Source organism: Antechinus flavipes, chromosome 1 (assembly GCF_016432865.1).
Source record: "Antechinus flavipes isolate AdamAnt ecotype Samford, QLD, Australia chromosome 1, AdamAnt_v2, whole genome shotgun sequence".
Taxonomy (NCBI): Eukaryota; Metazoa; Chordata; class Mammalia; order Dasyuromorphia; family Dasyuridae; genus Antechinus; species Antechinus flavipes.
In genome coordinates, this window is record NC_067398.1 from 567,522,780 (window position 1) to 567,544,346 (window position 21,567).

At 40.3% G+C, this 21,567-nt stretch overlaps 2 protein-coding genes across 4 annotated transcripts in view; one reads left to right on the top strand and one right to left on the bottom strand.

Moving 5' to 3' along the window:
* MYLK4 (myosin light chain kinase family member 4) overlaps window positions 1–21,567 on the bottom strand; it is a 152,843-nt gene that overhangs the window by 129,943 nt on the left and 1,333 nt on the right. The gene's annotated exons all lie outside the window — the stretch shown is intronic.
* The window catches only part of WRNIP1 (WRN helicase interacting protein 1), a 29,726-nt gene continuing 22,730 nt past the window's right edge, over window positions 14,572–21,567 (top strand). For both annotated transcript variants that reach the window (XM_051970787.1, XM_051970788.1), the window contains exons 1-2: window positions 14,572–15,600; window positions 20,996–21,187. In XM_051970787.1, the coding sequence (XP_051826747.1) occupies window positions 14,671–15,600; window positions 20,996–21,187 (1,122 nt within the window). In that variant the 5' untranslated portion in view covers window positions 14,572–14,670. The remainder of the gene's footprint in view (window positions 15,601–20,995; window positions 21,188–21,567) is intronic.

The following is a 21,567-nucleotide window of genomic DNA, read 5'->3' on the forward strand; positions in this document are numbered from 1 at the left end:
CTGAAGTTTGGACAAGCAGACACTTAAGGCTAATTATCAATTGGACAATACTCTATTAACATTTGCTTGCAAAATGGCCTGCTCTACCATTCTGTGCGGGCTTGATCTGTTGGTGTATAGAGAGAGGAGGAAGAGGGATAAAAGGGTGGAATAAGAAAGTCAGAGTGACTCCTGACCAAATTCATGTCTCCATCTCTCTCACTTTGTGTCGCCATTCCTCTCACAAAGAATAAAAAGGACTTTTGCTTATCCTGACTCCAGCTGATTCTAAAGTATCCTGGGTTCTAACGCACACATTTGGCGCCCAAACATGGGACCAAGGACCCCACTTTCACTGAAGAAGTCCCTGGTGACCAGGAAATAAGGTGAGTATTTTAATAGGCAAACAGGGAACTGACTTTGTTAAGGGCTAAACTAGTAACCTTTTCTGGCTGAAGTGGGGCAGATGTTAGGAAAAGATTTTCCTCCAACCTCAGCCCTACCCCCACCCCCAACCCCACCCCAAAGGAGAGCTGTAGGAAGCATACTCAGACTGATAAAGAGACAGGGTTTATTTATGACTTGGGAGTAGATTGATGGATTCCTGGATATTTTAGAATATACATCCCCTTGGTTCTTCAATGAAGAAGAAATTATGTTAGATAGTTGGAAAGTTGTAGGAGATCAACTATGTGAATATTATAATGATAATGATTCCCAAGTCAATTTCCAAAGAAACATTATATATACAACATAATACAATTGGCTTTAAAGTGTGAGGAAAAAGAGAACAAAGACAAAGAACAGTTTAATGACCATATCCCCACCGGGCATAGGAGATTTAAGTGAGGTTCAAGGGTGTGGTGATTTTCCATCTCACCAGGCAGCTTTAACCCTGTCTATAGCGCAGATAATTGACCCTCTCCCATCAACTCCACCTTTCAGGATAGAGGGAGGAGGAGGAGTGGGAGGGGCAGTGATCCCACCAGCACCTCCCCGCCAGCAACCACCCTCTCCTATGACTAGATTGCAAAAGGCAGTACTTAAAGCCACAGAAGAAGGGCAGAATTTAGGTGATCTAAAAATAGGAATGTATCCTGTGATTCAACAGTTTAACTCTTCAGGTCAAGAAAGTAGAAGATATCCTTTTGATATAGAAGTCCTCAAAGACCTGAAAAAGGCTTGTACTCTTTATGAGGCGACATCAGCTTATGTTAAGACGTTATTACAGAATTTGGCTTATGAAATCTTAACCTCTAGTGCCTGGAAATCTATAGCAAGGGTATGCTTAGAACCTGGACAAAACTTGTTGTGGCTTTCTGAATATAGTGAGCGCTATAGGATACAAGCCCAATGAAATAGTCAAAGTGGAGTTCATACTCCAATCACCTATGACCAACTAACAGGTATAGGTTCTTATGCAGACATTTCAGTACAGATTAATTACTCCATAGCAGCATATGAGCAAATTGCTGCTGCTGCTATCAAAGTGTGGGCTTTCCTCCACAATAAAAATGACAAGAGTGAAGCCTTCACAAAAATAACACAAGGGCCAAATGAATCCTTTGCTGATTTTGTGGGATTTTTGCAGACAGCTATCATACAAACTAATGATGAAAATATAGTAACAGACATTTTGATAAGGCAACTTGCTAAAGAAAATGCTAATGAGGTTTGTAGAAGAATTATACTAGGACTATGCAAGGATGCTCTTTTAGATGAGATTATAAAATGCTGTGCCACAGTGGGGACAAATGCCTTTTATAGCCAGGCTATGATGCAGACTTCCCAAGATCCCAACATGGGAAGACAAGGTCCCTTCTAGCAAGGAACCTCCAGAGAGACTCGTCAATGCTTTCAATGTGGTAAAGTAGGGCATCTGAAAGCTCAATGTTGGTATAGAGACAGAGTGAGAAAACAGGGTGGGAGAACAAGACCCAATACCCCATGTCCAAAATGCAACAGAGGCTTCCATTGGGCCTCAGAATGTAGACAGATTCAGGGAAACAGGACAAGGGGCCCAGCCCCAGGGCCCAAGGCAAAAAACATTTGGGGCATGATGGCAGCTGATGGTGCACCCAGAGAGTGCCTAGAAGTCCAGTACCCAGACATAACCAATCAGTCAGGAAGCCATCTGATGGGAGAAAGGGATTACACAAACAATCAGGCAGGAAGCAATCTGATGGGAGAAAGGGATTACAATTGAGGAGAATAGAGCTGTATGCAGCTAGGACAATTGAGATACCCCCTGGAGAGGTGAAATCTGTTCCTCTCCAGCCTATGGATCCCTTGCCTCCAGGCATAGTAAGTTTGACCATTTCACCTCCTGAGAGTTCTTACAAAACAGTGTCCATCCATACACTGATGTGGAAAACTGGGGAATGTGTAGATAATATCCCAGTCACTAATACAGGTAGACAATGTGTGACTTATCAAGCAGAAGAAATAGTAGTAAATCAGATTTACTGATACAGACTCCTAAGAAGCAATCTGGTGATAGTTGCCCAGATTCTGACTCCAAGCAACAAAATCCAGGAATATACTGGGCAACAGCTGTGACAGCTGACCGACCTATGCTCACGATCTATATAAATGGCATACCATTAGAAGGATTGGTAGACACTGGTGAAGATCGTACAGTCATTAGAGGTGCCAACTGGCCCAGTCACTGGCCAAAGATTAAGGCAGACACCTACATGTCTGGCGTAGGGGGATCAATAACAGCTGAAGTTAGTGCTGCCCCTCTGAGATGGACTTTTGAAGGCAAACAGGAGTTTTTACTCCTTTTATAGTTGAAAAAATCCCCATCAATCTATAGGGAAGAGACATTTTACAACAATTAGGGTTAAAAATGAGTACTTTGGTTTTTTAGGCAAGGCCTGCCAACACTTTCACCTGTTCCTATCCAATGGAAAACTGATACACCAGTGTGGATAGAACAGTGGCCCTTAGGTAGCAATAAAATTCAGGCCTTATTAGATATAGTACAGGAGCAACTTGACCAAGGACACTTACAACCTTCTCTAAGTCCTTGGAATTCCCCAGTATTTGTTTTAAGAAAGAAATCTGGAAAATGGAGGATGTTGACTGATTTAAGAAAGGTAAATGAACAGATGGAAACTATGGGAACTCTTCAGCCTGGGCTTCCATCTCCTACTCCATTGCCTAGAGAATGGCTTCTTTGGGTTATAGACATTAAGGATTGTTTCTGTTCTATCCCTCTAGATAAGGAGGATATGAAAAGATTTGCCTTTTCAGTGCCCAGCATTAACTTAGCTGAGGCTTATAAAAGATATGAATGGACAGTTTTGCCACAGGGAATGAAAAACACCCCTACTATGTGTCAAATGTATATTGCTGCTGCTCTTACTCCAGTAAGAAAAGCATTTCCAAAAGTAATGTTATTACATTACATGTATGATATATTGGGATGTGAGGAACCTGAGGAACAAATGTTAGAAGCATGTCTACAAAAGACCATAGAAACATTAAGGAACTACAAATTGCACATAGCTCCAGAAAAAATTCAAAGACATGCTCCTTTTCAATATTTTGGATATGAAGTATACCCTAAGGTACTTACAGTACAAAAACTGTCCTTAAGAATAAAGAAGCTAAATACTTTAAATGACTTTCAGAAATTGATAGGAGATTGATATGCCCAGTAATAGGTTTATCAATTGCAACCATTATATGACATTTTAAGGGGAGACAATGCTTTAAACTCACCACACCAGCATACAAAAGAAGCTCAAGAGGCTTTGAGAGAAGTTGAACTGGCTTTATCCAATGTGATTGAAAGAGTCACTCAAAAACTCTTGGAAATATCAGTTTTTGCTACACAAAAGGCACCCATAGCAGTCCTTCATTAAGGAGACAATGTGATAGAGTGGGGGAACGTCCCAGCACAACCAGAACAAAGCTTTACTCCTTACCCAGTGCTTGTGGCTAGAATTTTATTAAAGGCCATTAAGTGAGCAGTACAATTATCTGAGATAAGACCTAACAAAGTATACACCTTTTATACTAATACACAAATTAATGTGTGCTGTGAAACCATCCCAGAGTGGCAAATTTTATTAGCCATGGCTCCAAATTTTACACTCGGGTCTCCATTAAAGATAACCAGACTATTACATAATTGGCGATAGATTCTTGAAGAAAAGTTTTCTAAAGTTCCTCTTAAAGGACCAACTATCTTTACAGATGCATCCAAACATAATATTTGCGCTGTATACTCTCATGACTTAACTATAGAGTAGTCAGAACTCCTTTTCAGTCCACTCAGCATAATGAATTGTATGCAATCATTCTAGCTTTTACTTATTATCCAGGAGATATAAATATAATATCTGATTTAGCCTATTTAGCAGGTATGGTACAAAGAATTGCCACAGCCCATATAAAATTTGTAGCCTCTAATACATATCAGCTCTTTAAGGAACTTCAAGAGCAAGTGAGAAAGCATCCAGGTAAGATTTATGTCTTGCATGTCCACTCTTATAGTGGACTTCCAGGTCCTATTTTTGATGGTAATTCAAAGGCAGATAGCCTTCCAACTATGTTGGCCAATACTCCTTTATTCCAAGAAGCCTAGGAATCTCATTCTAAATATCATCAGGCTGCTCGAGCTTTACGTTTACAATTTGGAATAACAAGAGAGAAAGCTAGGAGCATAGTAAAAGCCTGTACAGCTTGCCTTTCTTTCTATGCTCCTACACTGCCTCCAGGGAAAAACCTTTGTGGTTTGAGACCCAGTGAAATTTGGCAAATGGATGTGACCCATTATAAATCTTTTGGTCGCCTTTTATCCATGTTGTGGTAGACAACTTTTCAGGATTCACTTTTGCAATGCCAGCAGCAAAAGAGACAGTCCAAGTGGTCACTGAATTCCTCATCCAAGCATTTGCAATTATGAATGTGCCACAAGCAATAAGACGGATAATGGACCTGCATATACTTCTAAACATTTTGCACACTTTCATGCACAGTATCAGAATTTTCACACCACTGGCATGCCCTTTAATCCTCAAGGACAGGCAATACTAGAGAGGAGAAACAGCCATCAAGACACTCCTCCAAAAACAAAAGAAAGGGAGAACCAGAGGTAACCGTAGAGAACTTCTAAATTTAGCTCTTTATACAATTAACTTCTTGACTTTTGACAAAGATGCACTGGCTCCAGCAGACAGGTTTTATAACCCACCAGAAGGTCAGTGTCCAGGGTGAGCAGCTCCACTATCTTTAGATAATCGCCAGGTGATGTGGAGAGACCCAGAAAGTGGTGAATGGAAGGGACCAAATAGGTTAACTGCTTGGGGGGAGAGGGTTTGCTTGTATCTCGACAGGTGGAGAAGGAATCAGATGGGTGCAATGAGCCGTATTCGCCTTGTCCATCAGAGAGACACGGAGCAGACCCTTGAAATGAAGAAGACCCAAGAAACATTGGGTGGTTCTGTTGCTGACTGTGCCCACCACTGAAAGAGCGTGGCAGTCAAGGCATTTGAATCATGGACATCAAAAATTGTAGGACTTGAAAACCCTCAGGAATCATTGGATTCTCTGAGACATGATAAAGCTGTTGTAGGACTTGAAAACCCTCAGGAATCATTGGATTTTTTGAGAAATGATAAAACTGTTGTAGGACTTCAAAATCTGCTGGAATCACTGGATTCCCTGACACATAAATAGACTGTTGCAGGACTTTAGAAACTTGCGGGGATCATTGGATTCCCTGGCATGTGAAGCAAATGGACAATAGATTGGTTTTGGATTATCTCTAGGCTGCTGAAGAAGGCATATGTTGTTTACATACCCTCCTTCTAGCATTTCTGGAAATCTTTTACAACCATGTTGATTTATATTGTTATATCACTACTTGCATGTACAATTCATGTTTGTTACACCACATTAAGCCTGCACTGGCTCTGGGGAGAGTCATCACTGCTAACCTGTGCGTTATTGCTATGTGCTTGTGTAGCACTTCCCATCCTGATGGGTTTGTGCATATCTATTTCTTATAAGATCCTTCAGCCCAGAAACCTGCTAGCCATCCCCACTTCCCTTTGGTGCTTTTCACCTCCCTTCCTGAGAAGTCAGGGGGAGGGGGCATGATCACCTCCTTTTCGGTGTTTTCACCTCCTTTCCTGTATTTTCATCTCCTTTTCTGAGAAGTCAGGGATGGTGTGATCACCTGTGTTCTAAAACAAAAGAAAGCAGGAGATATAAAGGGCTGAAACTGAGCAGATGCACTGAGGTTTGGACAAGCAAGCCTCTTATTGTGGCAAGTATTTAACTTTTGCAGAAAATTAAAGTCGGTGATCTTTGCCTTTTTCTGTTTTCCATTTTTGGGGCATCAATGACTTGAATATATCTTGAATAGGTATAAGTCATCACAAATGTTCCAGTCTTTTCATATTAGTCTTTCTTATATTTTAAATTTTTTTTATTCTGAACTTGAACACCAAATAAAATTTTTATTTCCATGTATATGAAAACAAAGATTTTATATACATATAAGTATATAAGATTTTATATACATATATGCCAGAAAAAAAATATCCATGAAACTAGGTCTTTATTAAATATAGCTTGCTACAATGTTTAACACAAAGTGCTTAATGTTTATTGGATGACAGAAGTTCAGCCTGTTGTTGTTTGTCCTTCCTTCTTGAAGAGGACTGTGTGGGATGTAGAAGACCCTTACCCAAAATGACTACACAAAGATCACTCAGTAGAAAACAGAAAGGTCGTTTGTTATATTTTATTATATATATATGTATATATATCCAATGATTCCTGAGGGTTTTCAAGTCCTACAATTTTTGATGTCCATGATTCAAATGCCTTGACTGCCACGCTCTTTCAGTGGTGGGCACAGTCAGCAACAGAACCACCCAATGTTTCTTGGGTCTTCTTCATTTCAAGGGTCTGCTCCGTGTCTCTCTGATGGACAAGGCGAATACGGCTCATTGCACCCATCTGATTCCTTCTCCACCTGTCGAGATACAAGCAAACCCTCTCCCCCCAAGCAGTTAATCTATTTGGTCCCTTCCATTCACCACTTTCTGGGTCTCTCCACATCACCTGGCGATTATCTAAAGATAGTGGAGCTGCTCACCCTGGACACTGACCTTCTGGTGGATTATAAAACCTGTCTGCTGGAGCCAGTGCATCTTTGTCAAAAGTCAAGAAGTTAATTGTATAAAGAGCTAAATTATATATATATATATATATATATATATATACATATATATATATAAATTTTTATTATTCCTCCAGAAGATGAGACGTTCTATCACAAGATAAGGGAAAGAGAAAACTCTGGTAGGAGGGCTAAAGATACATGGCTTTTATACAAGAGATTACATCACAAGTAAGAAAGCATTGAGAAGGGGAGGGGGAGGCATCTAATTGGTTGTTGGTATTCAGAGAGATTGGAATGGAAGGTTTGTGTTTCCCTGCAATCACCTGATTTCTAGGAAACCAAAAATCAGGCGTTCAGGCTTCAAATATAGCTGGCCAAGAAGGCTCAAGTAAATATGGGCCTGTACATATTATACAGATCACAGGGGAAACACAGAAATAATAAAAATAAAATACAGAAAAATAATTCATACATTCCTGTAAGTCCTTCACCTTATCTCTCTATTCCACATAGGACCATGACATCAGGGAGATGATGCCATGACATGCAAGTGAATCAGGTTTAAGTGAGGGAGGGCTGGGCAAGGTCACCTACCTCACTTTCTCCTCCAAGGCCATCTGGGTCCAGACCAAGAAAACTGGAAGGTGGCCCTAGATGAAATTAGATTAACTGCTAAAATCCCTTTTCTTTACTAAAAAACCCATATGGATATGCTTTTTAAGGCTTTTTTAAGCTAAACTTTTCAACAGGTCTCAGTTTGACTGAGGGCACACCCATTCAGTGATTAAGGCTAGGTAGCAATTGAGGCTATTTTTGCCAATACTAGGTTTCATCTAGTCCAAAAAGAACTAAATAAGTAAATGAAAGAATGAATCTGGGAGGGACAGACCCTCAGGGTTTCTGACCAAAGCAAAAATGATTGCTATTTACATTCAATCAGAGTCAATTAGGACTCAAACAATGACCAAATGGGGCTTGGCTTAGGACCTATGGGTGGCCAATTATTATCAGATTAGTCCTGGTCCTTAAGAAAGAAATCTAGCCAGCAAATCCCAAAATACCTTGGGAGGGTGCACATTTCAACACTAATCGCTTCTTCCTGTTCTGTTCTCTACATTTTTTTAAAAAACATGGCTCAATAATTATCCCAATCCCCCTCATCTCTCATTCATCCCTACTAGAAAAAGAAAAAAACAAAACAAATTTCTTGTAATACATATAGACAAGCAAATCAATTTTGTTTAGTCTTTCTCCCAATTAGATGTTGCTTTAGATCTTTGTTTTAACTAATCAATAGTCAGATTACAGACACTTGATTGTGCTATGACTCATACCAGCAACCAACTGTGGCAACTCTCTTAAAATAGAGTCATTTTCGGTTTTGATACTAGGCTTTCTAACTCTCTTCTGGGAGAAAGTGTTCATGGTAGATAGGTGTGAGGCTGCAAGGAGTTAGCTTATTTTATTTTTCACATGAGCCATGTTTATTCATCTCCCTTTATGTTCACATTCACCTTGAAATCATAGAACATTCAAGTACATATTAACTTGGAGATCTTTGTCAAAATTTTCATTTATATGTGTGTGTGTGTGTGTGTGTGTGTGTACACATGAGAGAAAACTTGATAATATATTTATATAAATTAAAACTATATAACACACATAAATATATAAAATATGTTTATTTTCTACATGATGATGAACCCCATTCTCCCTAAGTCTACTTCTCTGCTTCCTTCAATAGTTGTACTTCCACTCCTGGATCCCTTAATCTGGGGGAATATTTTCTTTAGCTTTCTCTCTATTTGTACACTTTTTCTCTTGGCAATCTAATTTACAATTCTGGCTACAAGAACTACCTCTATGCAGGTAATTCCTCCTCTGTTCTAACCTCTCTTTTGAGTTCCCTCCCAACCAACATTTCCAACTGTTGATAAATAGCTTGCACCTGGATGTTCCACTAGTTCCTCAAATTCACTATGTCCCCAATTAACATAGTACACATGATGTTTATAAAGTACATGCTCTGTACAAGGGACTATGGTAGGTGTTACCCTCAAGGTAGTTGTATTTACAAGAATGAGATGGGAGAGATACATGTTATACAGATAAGTAAACAAGTAATTTGAAGATTCTGGGATGAGGTGGCAAATGAATTGATCCTCCAAATATTAAAAAAGTATTGGAGGAAAAGGATAGATTTAAGGGGAAAGATAATGACTTGGATTTAGTGACAGCACATCTATTCCTAAATTTCCAGTCTCCTATATTCATAAGATTGTTATGAATTCTTCTGCTTCCCTCAACTTTCTTATCTAATCAGTTCATGCTAACCTGATACTTCTCAACATCTTGTCAGTTCTTAACTTCTCTATTATTACTACCCTAATAGGATGAAACAATATACATATGGTGCTTTGTAAACCTTTAAAGAGTAGAATTTGTTAGTTAACATTATTAGTATTAGTGGACAGTGATGAACGTGTAATCAGGCCTGGGGTCTAAATCTTATCTCTTAATTATGATTTGTCTCTTTATAATAATGTTTATTGCCATAGTTGTTTAGTAGTATTAATGGAGTAAGCTAAGACCCCAAAAAAACCAGGTTTTTTGGTAGCTAGGTAGATTATAAGGAGGGATGTTAATAGGAGAGGATCTGAATTACTGTATACAATCTGGAAGCCAAGCTACTCCCAGAGGCAAGCAGTGAGAAGCACAGATAAGAATCCTTAAGTGGACCTTTTGTTCTTAAGTAAATTCTTTGTTCCTTGCTTTGACAAATTGGAGATCCCACAATTTACCATATTCAATCAGAAAGTTATCAAGTCATGAAGAGGTGTTCCAAATCACTATTGATCAGAGAAATGCAAATTAAGACAACCCTGAGATACCACCACATACTTCTCAGATTGACTAAAATGACAAGAAAAGATAATGACTAATGTTGGAGGGGATGTGGAAAAACTGGGACACTGATACATTGTTAGTGGAATTGTGAATGAATCCAACTGTTCTGGAGAGCAATTTGGACCTATGCTCAAAAAGTTATCAAATTGTGCACACCCTTTGACCCAGCAGTGTTACTACTGGGCTTATATCCCAAAGAGATATTAAAGAAGGGAAAGGGATCTGTAGGTGGCAAAATGTTTGTGGCAGCCCTGTTTGTACTGGCCAGAAACTGGAAACTGGATGCCCATCAATTGGAGAATGGCTGAATAAATTGTGTTATATGCATGTTATTTATTACTGTTCTGTAAGAAATGACTAACAGGATGATTCAGTGAGACCTGGAGAGACTTACATGAATTGATGCTGAGTGAAGTGAGCAGAACTAGGAGAACACTGTACACAGCAACAAAAAGATTAAATGATGATCAATTCTGATGGATATGGCTCTCTTCAACAATGAGAGGATTAGTTCCAATTGTTCAGTGAGAGAGGACCATGGAAATTGAGTGTGGGCCACAACATAGCATTCCCATTCTTTCTGTTATTTGCTTGCATTTTTGTTTTCCTTCTTCAGTTTTTTTTTCTTTCTTTCTAGATCCGATTTTTCTTGTGCAACAAGATAACTATATAAATATATATACATATATTGGATTTAACATATACTTTAACATATTTAACATGTATCAGACTACCTGCCCTGTAGGGGAGGGGGTGGGGGGAAAGGAGGAGAAAAGTTGGAACAGAAGGTTTTGCAAGGGTCAATGTTGAAAAATTACCCATGCATATATTTTGTAAATAAAAAGCTATAATAAAAAAAAAGTTATGAAGTCAAGCCCTGAGGTTATATTTCATAAAAAGCTTAATTGATTTACTTCTATAACCTCCCAATTTAGCCCATCAACTGTTTTTTTAGGATTTTAGCCCACTTTATAGTTGTGGGTTTATTTTTTAGAAACTTATCATGTCTTAAGACATCTTCCCCTTATTAACAGCTAAAATCCCTTTTCTTCACTAAAAACCCCATATGGATATGCTAAAAACCTTGCTGCAATGAATTCTTTGCCTCTTGTTTTGGGGACATCTTAGCCTACAAATCCTTTTGAGACACTCTGAAAGACAGCCTGTAATTCTAATATACTTTTGGGGTGTTATATCCCCTCTTGCCAACATTTGGCGACAAACCCCATTAATATCAGTTCTATATGACCCCATTTTTTTTTTTTCAGTAAGCATGCTGACGTGGTTTGCCATTTCCTTTTCCAGCTCATATTACAGATGAGGAAATTGAGGCAATTGGGATTAAGTAGCTTGCTCAAGTCACAAAGCTACAAATGTTTGAGACCAGATTTGAACTCAGGAAAATGAATCTTCCAGACTCCAGGCCCAGTGCTCTAGCCACTACATCATTAGTAAGCTGCCCTATAATAAGAATACTAATACTTATACTGTCTACCTGATAGAGTAGTAAGGTTCAAATAAAATGACAGATGGGTGGACAGGATAGATAGGATTTATTAAGTGCTAAGCACTGGAGATACAAATGCAAGTCAGATAGTCCCCTGAGCTCAAAGAAATTTTATTCTAATAAAGAAAACAACAGATAAAGGGAGAGTTAGGAAATGAGTGGAGATAGAAAGAAGTACAAGTTGGGAAAAGTCTGGGAAGTAAGATAAAAAGTTATCTGCGAAATCTGCATATGCAACAAAACATCTTTGCAAACTTTAAAGTGTTATAAAATTTCAATTATCACTACCACTACCACCATCACCAATATGGACAGTTTGCCAGAACTCTCTTAATGTGTCTTTCTGCTTCCATTTTTTTTCCTCTTTCCAATCCATTTTTCACACCATTCTCAGAACCACCATTCTTCTGCCTTTAATATTACTCTTCTCAAAAATCTTCAGTGACTATGTTGAAGTCCTGGGTTACTAGATGGGGCTGGCAGAGAAAAAGGGTAGGGAAGAGCCCTGTTGCATATCAGTTCAACCTTACAGTCCCACTCTCTGTGGAGGTTGTGGTAGCTCCACCTTGGTATGTCCAGTCAGAAATTAAGATTATGTCAAATCTCCAATGTTAAATTTCCCCTATAAACCTGTCCATGGCTCATGCCATCTTTGCGGAACTCCTTTTAGGGTATAACCTGCCACAGGCATTCTGCTTCATGGTGTCTTTCCTTTCATTTCCACCATGCCTAATGGTGTCTTTCTCCTTCTCATACAGCTAACTCTTTTAGAGTGTTAAACTCCTTTATGGATTTATCTTGCCAGTCAATGGCATACTCCCACTTCATGACATTTTCCTTTAATGGATTCTTTCACCATTCCTTGATAATCCTATTCTCCCAAATCTATTTCATATTTATCATTCATGGTGTTTATTGTATCTCTTCATTTTGTCTGTAACTTCTTCTAAATAAATTTATATTTTGCCAAAAAGAATGGCAACTATGAATTTGTAGTCTGGTTCTGAACATTAAACACATTAGCTCCACTACTATTTACTGATAAAATTTTCTAAGCTTTCTTTTCTCCACAATTTGGTACTCCTCTAGCTTTTCAGTCATATATGTGCTTCCCTCCAGACTGTGTGCAAAGTCCTTACAATGTGTTCCTCTCTTTCCACTATGGCTAACATATTCCCAATTTTAATCCTATCTTCTCAGCAAATCATACCTGATTCCCTCAGGTTATTTATGGCTTCTTCCAAAGATCTCACTAAATTTAGCTTTACTTTTCTTTCTATTGCCCTCCTAAAGTTTACCTGATTGTTGTAAGAATCAAATGAGATGATTTGTATTTTCCGATATTTTGCAAATCTAAAAACACTTTATATATGTTAGCTGTAACATAACATAAAGATGTTCATTTTATATGTCTTTTATCTCCTTACTCAAGAGTAAGCTTCCTAAAGGTAAGGATCACCTGTGTCTTGGGGGCCAGCATCTAGCTCAGAAAGACCCCTGACTAATGAAGGGGATATGGCAAAAGAAAATTTATGGTCTCTTACATGTTTAAATCTATTATCACATGTACTATACTTTGGGTGTGGAAGTGGATAGAGTGTCGTAATTGGAGTCAGAAAGACATCTTCCTGAGTTCAAATCTGACCTCATTCACTTACTTACTGTGACTCTGGGGGAATCACTTCACCGTTTGCCACAGTTTTCTCATCTGTAAAATGAGCTAGAGAACAAAATTACAAACGACTACAGTATCATTGCTAAATAAAACCCAAATGAGGTCATGAAGAGCCCCAAAAGCCTAACCCCCCCCCAAAAACAAACAAACAAACAAAAAAAAAAAAAAAAACAAAGACGGCTGAACAACAATAACATGCTCTGTACTGGCCAGTAACTTAAAATGAATTGTTGAATGGGATATGTTAAGAGCCTAAAAAAACCTTGGAGGTTATCAAGTCTAACCCCCACGTATTTTACAGATTAAGAAAGGAGAAGCTCAGGTTGGGTACCGGACTGGCTCAGTCACCAAAGAAGGAGAGACAATATGATCACTCTGGAGATTCCTATTCTGGTCCTTCTTACCGAATTAGATGATCAGATAAATTTAGAAGACCCTTTAACGATAATTCTAATTCTGAGTCCATGCAGTATAAGAGTGTTTTGGTTTGAACATGGTTACATCAACTTAATAAAGGTTGCAGTGACCCTCCATTTTCTCATTCATAAAATGTTAAAATAACAATAATGTTTGTAAAAATAACACTAAGTAACAACGTTATTGTGAGGAAGATGCCTGATAAACCTTAAAGTCCTTTCTAAAGATGTAATTATGTTGCTGGTGGTGGTGGTTTTTATAATAAAACAAGGGGTGTAGAGGTGTGTGTGTGTGTGTGTGTGTGTGTGTGTGTGTGTGTGTGTGTGTGTGTGTGTGTGTGTGTGTGTGTGTGTGTGTGTGATTTTTAAAAAAAGAAAAAAGAATACTATATTCCTGAGTTGCAAACCTCAACTCAATCAAAGAGCTCTTTCTCTAACTCCCCATCTGTTCCTAGAAGTTCAGGGCAGCTGAGAAGGATTAGGGGGGTGGGGGGGAAGAGAAACTGTCAAGCGTAAAAGGCGGACAATAATACAGTTTTACCCCCGCAGCTCCCAACCCAATCTAGATGCTCTCGAATTTGAAGCACTTTTTTCCTCCGCCTAGCTCTGAGCCCCTGGGAGGTAAAGAAAAGACACAAAGTAGCGGCGCTTCCCGCCAAGACCACCCCCAAGGCTCTTCTCCCCCCACCCCCACTCCCGGCAGCGGAGCAAGCAGGAAGTGGGGCTGGGCGCGGCCGAGCCCGGGCGACGGCGGCTACGGCGGCGACGGCGGCGGCGGGACTACAGCTCCCGAAGTGCTGCTCGAGGCGCCGCAGGCCCGAGCCCGGGCCGGGACGGGAAGTTTGGAGTGCCCCTTCCTTCCTCTCCCTCTCCCCGTTCCCGGGCGCGTCTCCGGCCGGACTCCGGGCGTCCCAGAAGCCGCCCGTCAGTTCTCGGCCCCGGGGCTCCCGGTGGAGGCCTTTGCTTCTTGCAGGGCCTGGGAGCCGGGGCGGGTTCCGGCGGTGGCCGGAGCGGGGGTTGGGGGAAAGAAAGGGCCGCGATGGAGGTGAGCGGGCCGGAAGACGACCCTTTTTTGTCGCAGTTGCACCAGGTGCAGTGCCCGGTGTGCCAACAGGCGCTGCCCGCCGCCCACATCAACGCGCACCTGGACAGATGTTTGCTGCTGCACCCGGCCGGCCTCTCGGAGCCCGACGACGACGAGAGCCTTGGGTCAGCCGAGCCCGGGAGGAGGCCGAGCTCACCACCGCCACCACCGCCACCGCCGGGCAGCTGCAAGAGAAGGCGCCTGTCCGGGGGCTCCCTGCGCTTGCCTCCCGCCACTCCGACCGGTGAGAGCAGCGACGGCGAGGCCGAGGAGCCCGACGAGCCGGGGCCACCCGACGGCAGGGACCCCTACGACCGCTGCCCCAGCCCCTGTGCCGGTGCCCACGGCATCCCCGCCTTCGCCCGGGGCCCGGCCGGGAGCCCACTCCCCCTGCGGAGGAAGGTGTCCGGTAAAAGGCCGGTGGCGGCTGCAGCTTCGGCGTCCGCCACCGCCTCCTCCTCAGCCGCCACCGTTTCCGCATCCCCGCGGTGCTGGAAGGAGAGTGAGCGCTCCGAGGACGACGAGGATGAAGACGACGATGAAGAGGTGGCGGCCGCTGCCGCGGCGGCGGCGGCGGCAATGGGAGACGAGGACGACGACGAAGAGGACCAGGAGGACTGGGAGGCCTCGGCGCCCTCCACCGCCGCCTTCCGGGAGAGCGCCGGTCACCTGGGCCCCGGGCGCGCTCAGCCGAGGCCCCCAGCCCGCGAGGAGATCTGGCAGAAGCTGGTGGGCAAGCCTCTGGCCGACAAGATGCGCCCCGCCACGCTGCAGGAGTACATAGGGCAGAACAAGGTGGTGGGCCAGGAGACCTTGCTCAGATCCCTCCTCGAGTCCAACGAGATCCCCTCCCTCATCCTCTGGGGGCCCCCGGGATGCGGCAAGGTGAGTGGGGGTTCGCCCTCAAGGAGGACGGGAGCCCTCTCCCCTTCCCCCACCTCGGAGCTAAGCTTTCTTTCTCTTGGTGCCCCGGGACCTATTGTTAGTGCTTTTTAAAATGCCCGAGTTAATACAATGGCTCAGAGGCCTAGGCAGCTGCTCCTAGAAGGGTGCAAGCTTCTGCATGAATGATGCAGAGAATATTTTAGCCCAAAATCCTCCCTTCTCTCTTTGGGTGACCAACAGATACCAAATTAGAGCTTTAGAATAGGAAGGACCTTGGAGTTACATTCTAGTCCCACCCCCTCATTTCACACATGATTCACTCTAGGCTCTAAGAGGTTAAATGATCCCCCCAACCCCACACTCCTCCCCTTCAACTTTCTTTAATAAAAGAAAAAGTTCTAGGATGTAAACTCCGATCCAAAATCTGACTCCACATCCTATGTGCTCTCTTTGAAGTTGACTGCTACTTATAATTCTGTAGCTTTCGACTTAAGTGAGACAGTAGAGTGACAAGAGATTGAAATAGGACAATCAATCAACCAGCATTTATTAATCGCCTCCTATATTTAGGCACTGTGCTAAGGGCTGGGAATAATATAGGGGCAAAAGACAGTTCCTTGTAGTCATGTAATGGAACGCACTGGCCCTAAATTACAGTTGGCACCTGCAGCTTAAAAACTAGAGTAATAACTTATCAGACGATAGCAAGTGCACTAATTCTTTCTGATCACTTAACCCCCTTCAAAACCGAGATAAAATAACTAGGGGCCAGATAAGAGCTCAATAGACGGATGTTTTTAAATTCAAAGTATACCTTGCATTTGTACATCTGTTTTTCATTTTAGTTTATGTCTTTTTACATACATTATCTCTCACAAGTTGTAAAGAATTCAGACTTTACAATTCCCTAAAATTACTGTTGCCCATTTTACAGAAAGTGACATAGGACCAAAGGGGATATGATTTGCCAAAAATTAATTGAGCTAATGAATCTCAAAGCTAGGGCACTGGAACTCACATTTTATATCTTTTGGAAAGATGCTCTGGGTGCCTACTTTTATAAGAAATAATAACAGGATATGTCTTTATTTGTGAACTTAATTGGATTGGATTCATTAAGGCAAATATAACATTCATCCTTTTAATTATTAGAAAGAGACAATTGTTGAGTCTCTGGAGCTAACCTTAGGATCAGAGGACCTGATTAGAAACAAGGATTTATGGCCAGGTGTAGCCCCACTTAATGGATGGAAAGACTCTGCTCAAGTCACTTAACTCCCCAGTGCTCCTGGCAACTAACAGTTGAAGTTCAGTTTTTATAAACTATGATAGACTTTTCTCTGGAGAGTGTAATACACCAATAAGTTTATTTAACACACCAATAAAATTCAAATCACAGCCAAAAACAAAATATACATGAACCTCATTATTACCAGAAAAATGGAGTTCAGAATTTGGTTTTGGAAGTTTTACCTTGGCCAATTTGACATTTCCAATTAGTAGCTAAAGGGGTCTGGAAGACCTGCTCTTTGCCATGTGAGTCTCAGCATTCCGGGCCACTTTGTAAATATAAATTATAAATGAGTTACCAGACTGCATCTATGGAGGGAATTTCTATCCTGGGAGTTCCCCTTATTGATTGTTGATTGGCCTGTGAACCAAAAGAAAAGTTTCTTTTTCAGGGAAAGAATTGCCCTCCCAGTGACATAATTGAATACTACTTTAACTCTAGTCCTGTGGAGACAAAATAAATAAGTATCCTTTGCTATTATTTCAGTTATTTTTTGCTGATTATTAGCTCAGAGAAAATGGCCAGAGTAAGCATTTAAAAAGTTGTTTGTGGAGTGTTCTTTAATAATATTATATTAGGGATGTTTGTATTTTTTGTGTGACAGCTGTACTCTAACTAAAGAAAAAAAAATTCTCTCGCTATCACTCTTATTTCTTCTTTTGGCCAAAACAAAGGAAATACAAGGGATACAATACTTAAATAATTGGGTATCCTGGTTTTTTTGCACTCATTTGTCATTATATCCACATTAAACACTATCCCTTCCTCTGTCCTCTTTGGAAGGAGGGAAAACACATCAGTTCCCAACTCTCTTGGTGTCGAGTAGGTGTTAGGACTGTTATTAGAATTGCGTGTTTATTGAAATTTAAATACATGGTTCTAAACAGAAATTTGATGGGCCTTTCTGTTAGTAAACAGTAAAAATAACCTATTTTTCTAAAGAGGTGTCCTAATAAAGTGGAGGGGAGGGCAGTTATTTTTCAAGTCTAAAAAGTGATATTTTAAAATGTTTTTCCGCTGGCCTATTCAGTATTAAAGCTGCATTCTTCTAGTCTAAATTGTATAGGAAGACTCTAGTGACCATTTCAAGACTGGATTGCATACAAGCAGTTGCTAAGTAAAGTGGCAGTTCTGTTTGATAAATATTATTTCAGCTTTAAGAACAAATACTATTTGTTGATGTATCTATATGATTCAAGAATACAAAATAGAGATACATCAACAAATAGTAAGAGTTATAGGCATCATTACTTGTAATGCAACTATAATCTTAGTAGGATTCAAGGCTCATTTTTATGATAAATAAATTAATTACTAAAGAACTTGTAAACTTGAGCTTGTCGCCAAACATCTTTAATTTAAATTCTTTTTCAGAACATTTTGGGATTATTCTACAAGTACATTAGGCTATTCATTTTCCTTTTGAAATGCTAAGGTACTGTAATAATTAAATAGGACTCAAAAGTGACAGCCTGGAGGCATATTTGTTGCCTTATTTTGTTGTTCTTTCCTTGTACTTATACTTTCATTGATGGAGTGTCTAGTACAGAAATTTTTCTTAACCAATGCTGATTGGTTTAGGTAATTTGGGGGGAGTTTCTTGGTGGCATTGAGAAGTTTAATGCTTGGCCCTCCTCCCTTTCTCCCCCTCCCCCTTCTCCCCGGCTAGCATGTATCCACATTTTGAAGGATTTGAGGATTTGAATCCCAGGTTTTCCTGATCCTGGCCTTCTGGTCACTATACCAGATTGCCTTCCAATTGGTTTCTTGCAAAAAAAATTGGGAGAGTATACAAGTAATGTTTCATCTTAGTATGAACTCCCCTCGCCCCTTCATTTGTCATTTTTTCCTCAGCAAGTCCATATAGGAGAAAAGGTCGGTGGTGTGGAAGATGTTGTGGGTATGCAAAAGAAGCTACCACCCAATCTCAGACTAGGAAGCCAGGAACTTGTTTGGGCCATCAGGGAGGTTGTGAGAAAGCAGGGCTTTCCATTAAACTTCTTTTAGCTGTACCACAATTTTTACTTTTTTTTTCTTTTAAGATTTTTTTTAACAGGGAAGGGAAAACAGAACTATGATTTTATTGAAGAAATTCCCTCAACCAATACATATTGGATCTACTTTGTTACTTCTAGTCTTAGTTGCTTGAGTACTATATCTTCTTGACTTAAGGTCTATCATCTGAACTGCACCTTTGTTTTTTGAGTATTGAGTCTTTAATTTCAGAGTTCCTCACTTGGCATTTTATCTCCTGTGTTGTGTGTAAATTAATCCAAACCTCCAAATAACTTTTTTGTTTTACTGTAGTTCTGAATATCTTTTCCATTGCTATCCTTTCCTGGCTTAATTCCTTTTCTAGTGTGACCTTTGGGGGAAGGGGTGGAGATTGGTGGAGTGATGCTTTCCAGAAGGTTTGCCCTTCAGCTTCTTGTGGATCACCACTGAAATGGATGTACTGGCATTGGAGCCGTCACATGGTGAAGAAAAGGTGTTTGGGGTTGTATTGGCAATCAAGGAAGAAGAAAGCTCATGGCAATGGGCCAGGCAAATGGATTTAGGAGGGACACTGCTTAATGGAATGGTTGCTGACCAATAGTCATGGCATCTGTGATGTGGTAAGCTAGGTTCCCAAGGTCAGGGGATGTGCTAGAAAAACCAAGAGGTGGTGGTTGTTATTGTTGTTTGTTCTTCATCTTGAAGACAACCTTGACATCAGAGAGATGATGACATGACTTGCAGGTGAATTTGATTTAAGAGAGGAGAGCTGTGCAAAGTCACCAACCTTACTTTCTCCTAGAACTGTAAGAAATGATGAATGATGAAGAAGATGGTTTCAGAGAAATCTAGAAAGACTTATGTGAATTGATTCAAACAAAGGGAATCAGGAGATCATTATCTGCAACATTGTAAGAACGATCAGCCATGAAAGACTTAGCTACTCTCATCAAGACAATCCAAAACCAATCCAAAGGACTCATGATGAAAAATGGTATTTATCTCTTGAGAGAGAATTTAGGACTTCTGAATGCAGATTAAAGCATACTTAAAATTTTTTTTAATTTTATTTTTGTTTTGGCTTGTATTTCTTTTTGCAACCTGGCAAATTGGAAATATATATATTTTGCATGTAGAGTTTCTTTTTGAAGGTTTTAAATTTTTGAATCTTTGAACAATTCATTAAGGTCTAGTTTGCTATTAACAACAAGGAAGGGATTTTGTCTTCCTGAAATAGTTTTCTTTTTCATCCCCCTTCCCCCTTTTTCCTCTTCTTCCTCCCAATCTCCTTTCTTCAGCCTAGACTTATCTGCCCATATCTTTTAATAATAATAAAGTAGGTATTACTTTTTTGCATTGAAGAAGAGAATTGAAAAAATTCTTTGTTATGAAGAATGTCTTTCTGGGAGAAGGAAGAGGAATCCAAGACAAAATTTAGGCAGTGGTAAAGATGGTAAAAATAAAAATTTACTTTAAAAAAGGAAATTGTAGTCATTTAAAATTGAAATGCAATCACTTAAGTAGCAAATCATATGAGTGAGTTCTATAAAGTTTATAGGCTTCTTCTAAACTTTATGTCACTGGTTTTCCCACCTATTAAATGGGAGAAGGGGAGACAGTAGATGTAGAGTCTTAAGTCCCATCCAATTCTACTATGTAGTGATCTTTATCTCCTCCCTTGTATCTTTTCCTTTGTTTCTGCCATAAAGAGAAATAGAATGGGGGTGGGAGAATTTTTTGTTTGCTTTAGTGAGATACTACAGCTGTCATCCAATGCTAAATTAGGATACTGGTTCTTTTTTGCAGGGATACCAAAGATTCTACAGGCCTAGAAAGGGGGATCAAGAAAGGAGAAGTAGGAAGAAGAGGATTCAGAGTCAGGAAGAGATTTAGTTGCTTTCCTGTTTCTCCTGATTTCTTTAGGGGGAGGGAAGGATAAGAAGGCTATTTGAGCTTTTGAAATTGCTATTACACTGATAAATTCCTTTTTAAAGTGTAGAGGCAGCTAAATTGTTCTGGGCTGCTCTTTTGGGTTGGCTAGTGCAGCAAGTGCTTGTTTGGGTTGAACCAGTGTCATAAGGTTTCTGTGCTTGTCATTTTTTTTTTCAGACAACTTTGGCATATATCATAGCCAACAACAGCAAGAAAAATAGCATGAGATTTGTGACTCTGTCTGCAACAAGCGCCAAGACAAGTGATGTCCGAGATGTCATAAAACAAGCCCAAAATGAAAAGAACTTTTTCAAAAGAAAAACCATCCTCTTTATTGATGAGATTCATCGTTTCAATAAATCTCAGCAGGTACTTAATATTTTCTCTTCATCTTAGGGTGACCCTTAGAATTTCATAAGAAGGGACGTGGACTGGGTTACAAAAATTAAAGGTAATGCACAGAACAGGGCATTGAAGCAGTAGATTTGAATCCTAGTTCTGCCACTTTTTATCCATGCAGTCTTGAGCAAGAAATTGAAATTCTGGGCCCTGATATCTCATCTCTTATCTAAAATATGGGATTGAACTAGATGTACATTTTTGAACCATACAGCTCTCTAAACCTGTGATTTTTTTGCTTCAGAGAAGAAATATAAGACTGGTCTGTCTAAACACCTTTAAAAAGTCTAGATTTTTTTCACTCCTTCAGAGTGTTTTGTTTTATTTACTTGGGAGTGATTTTTCCACTT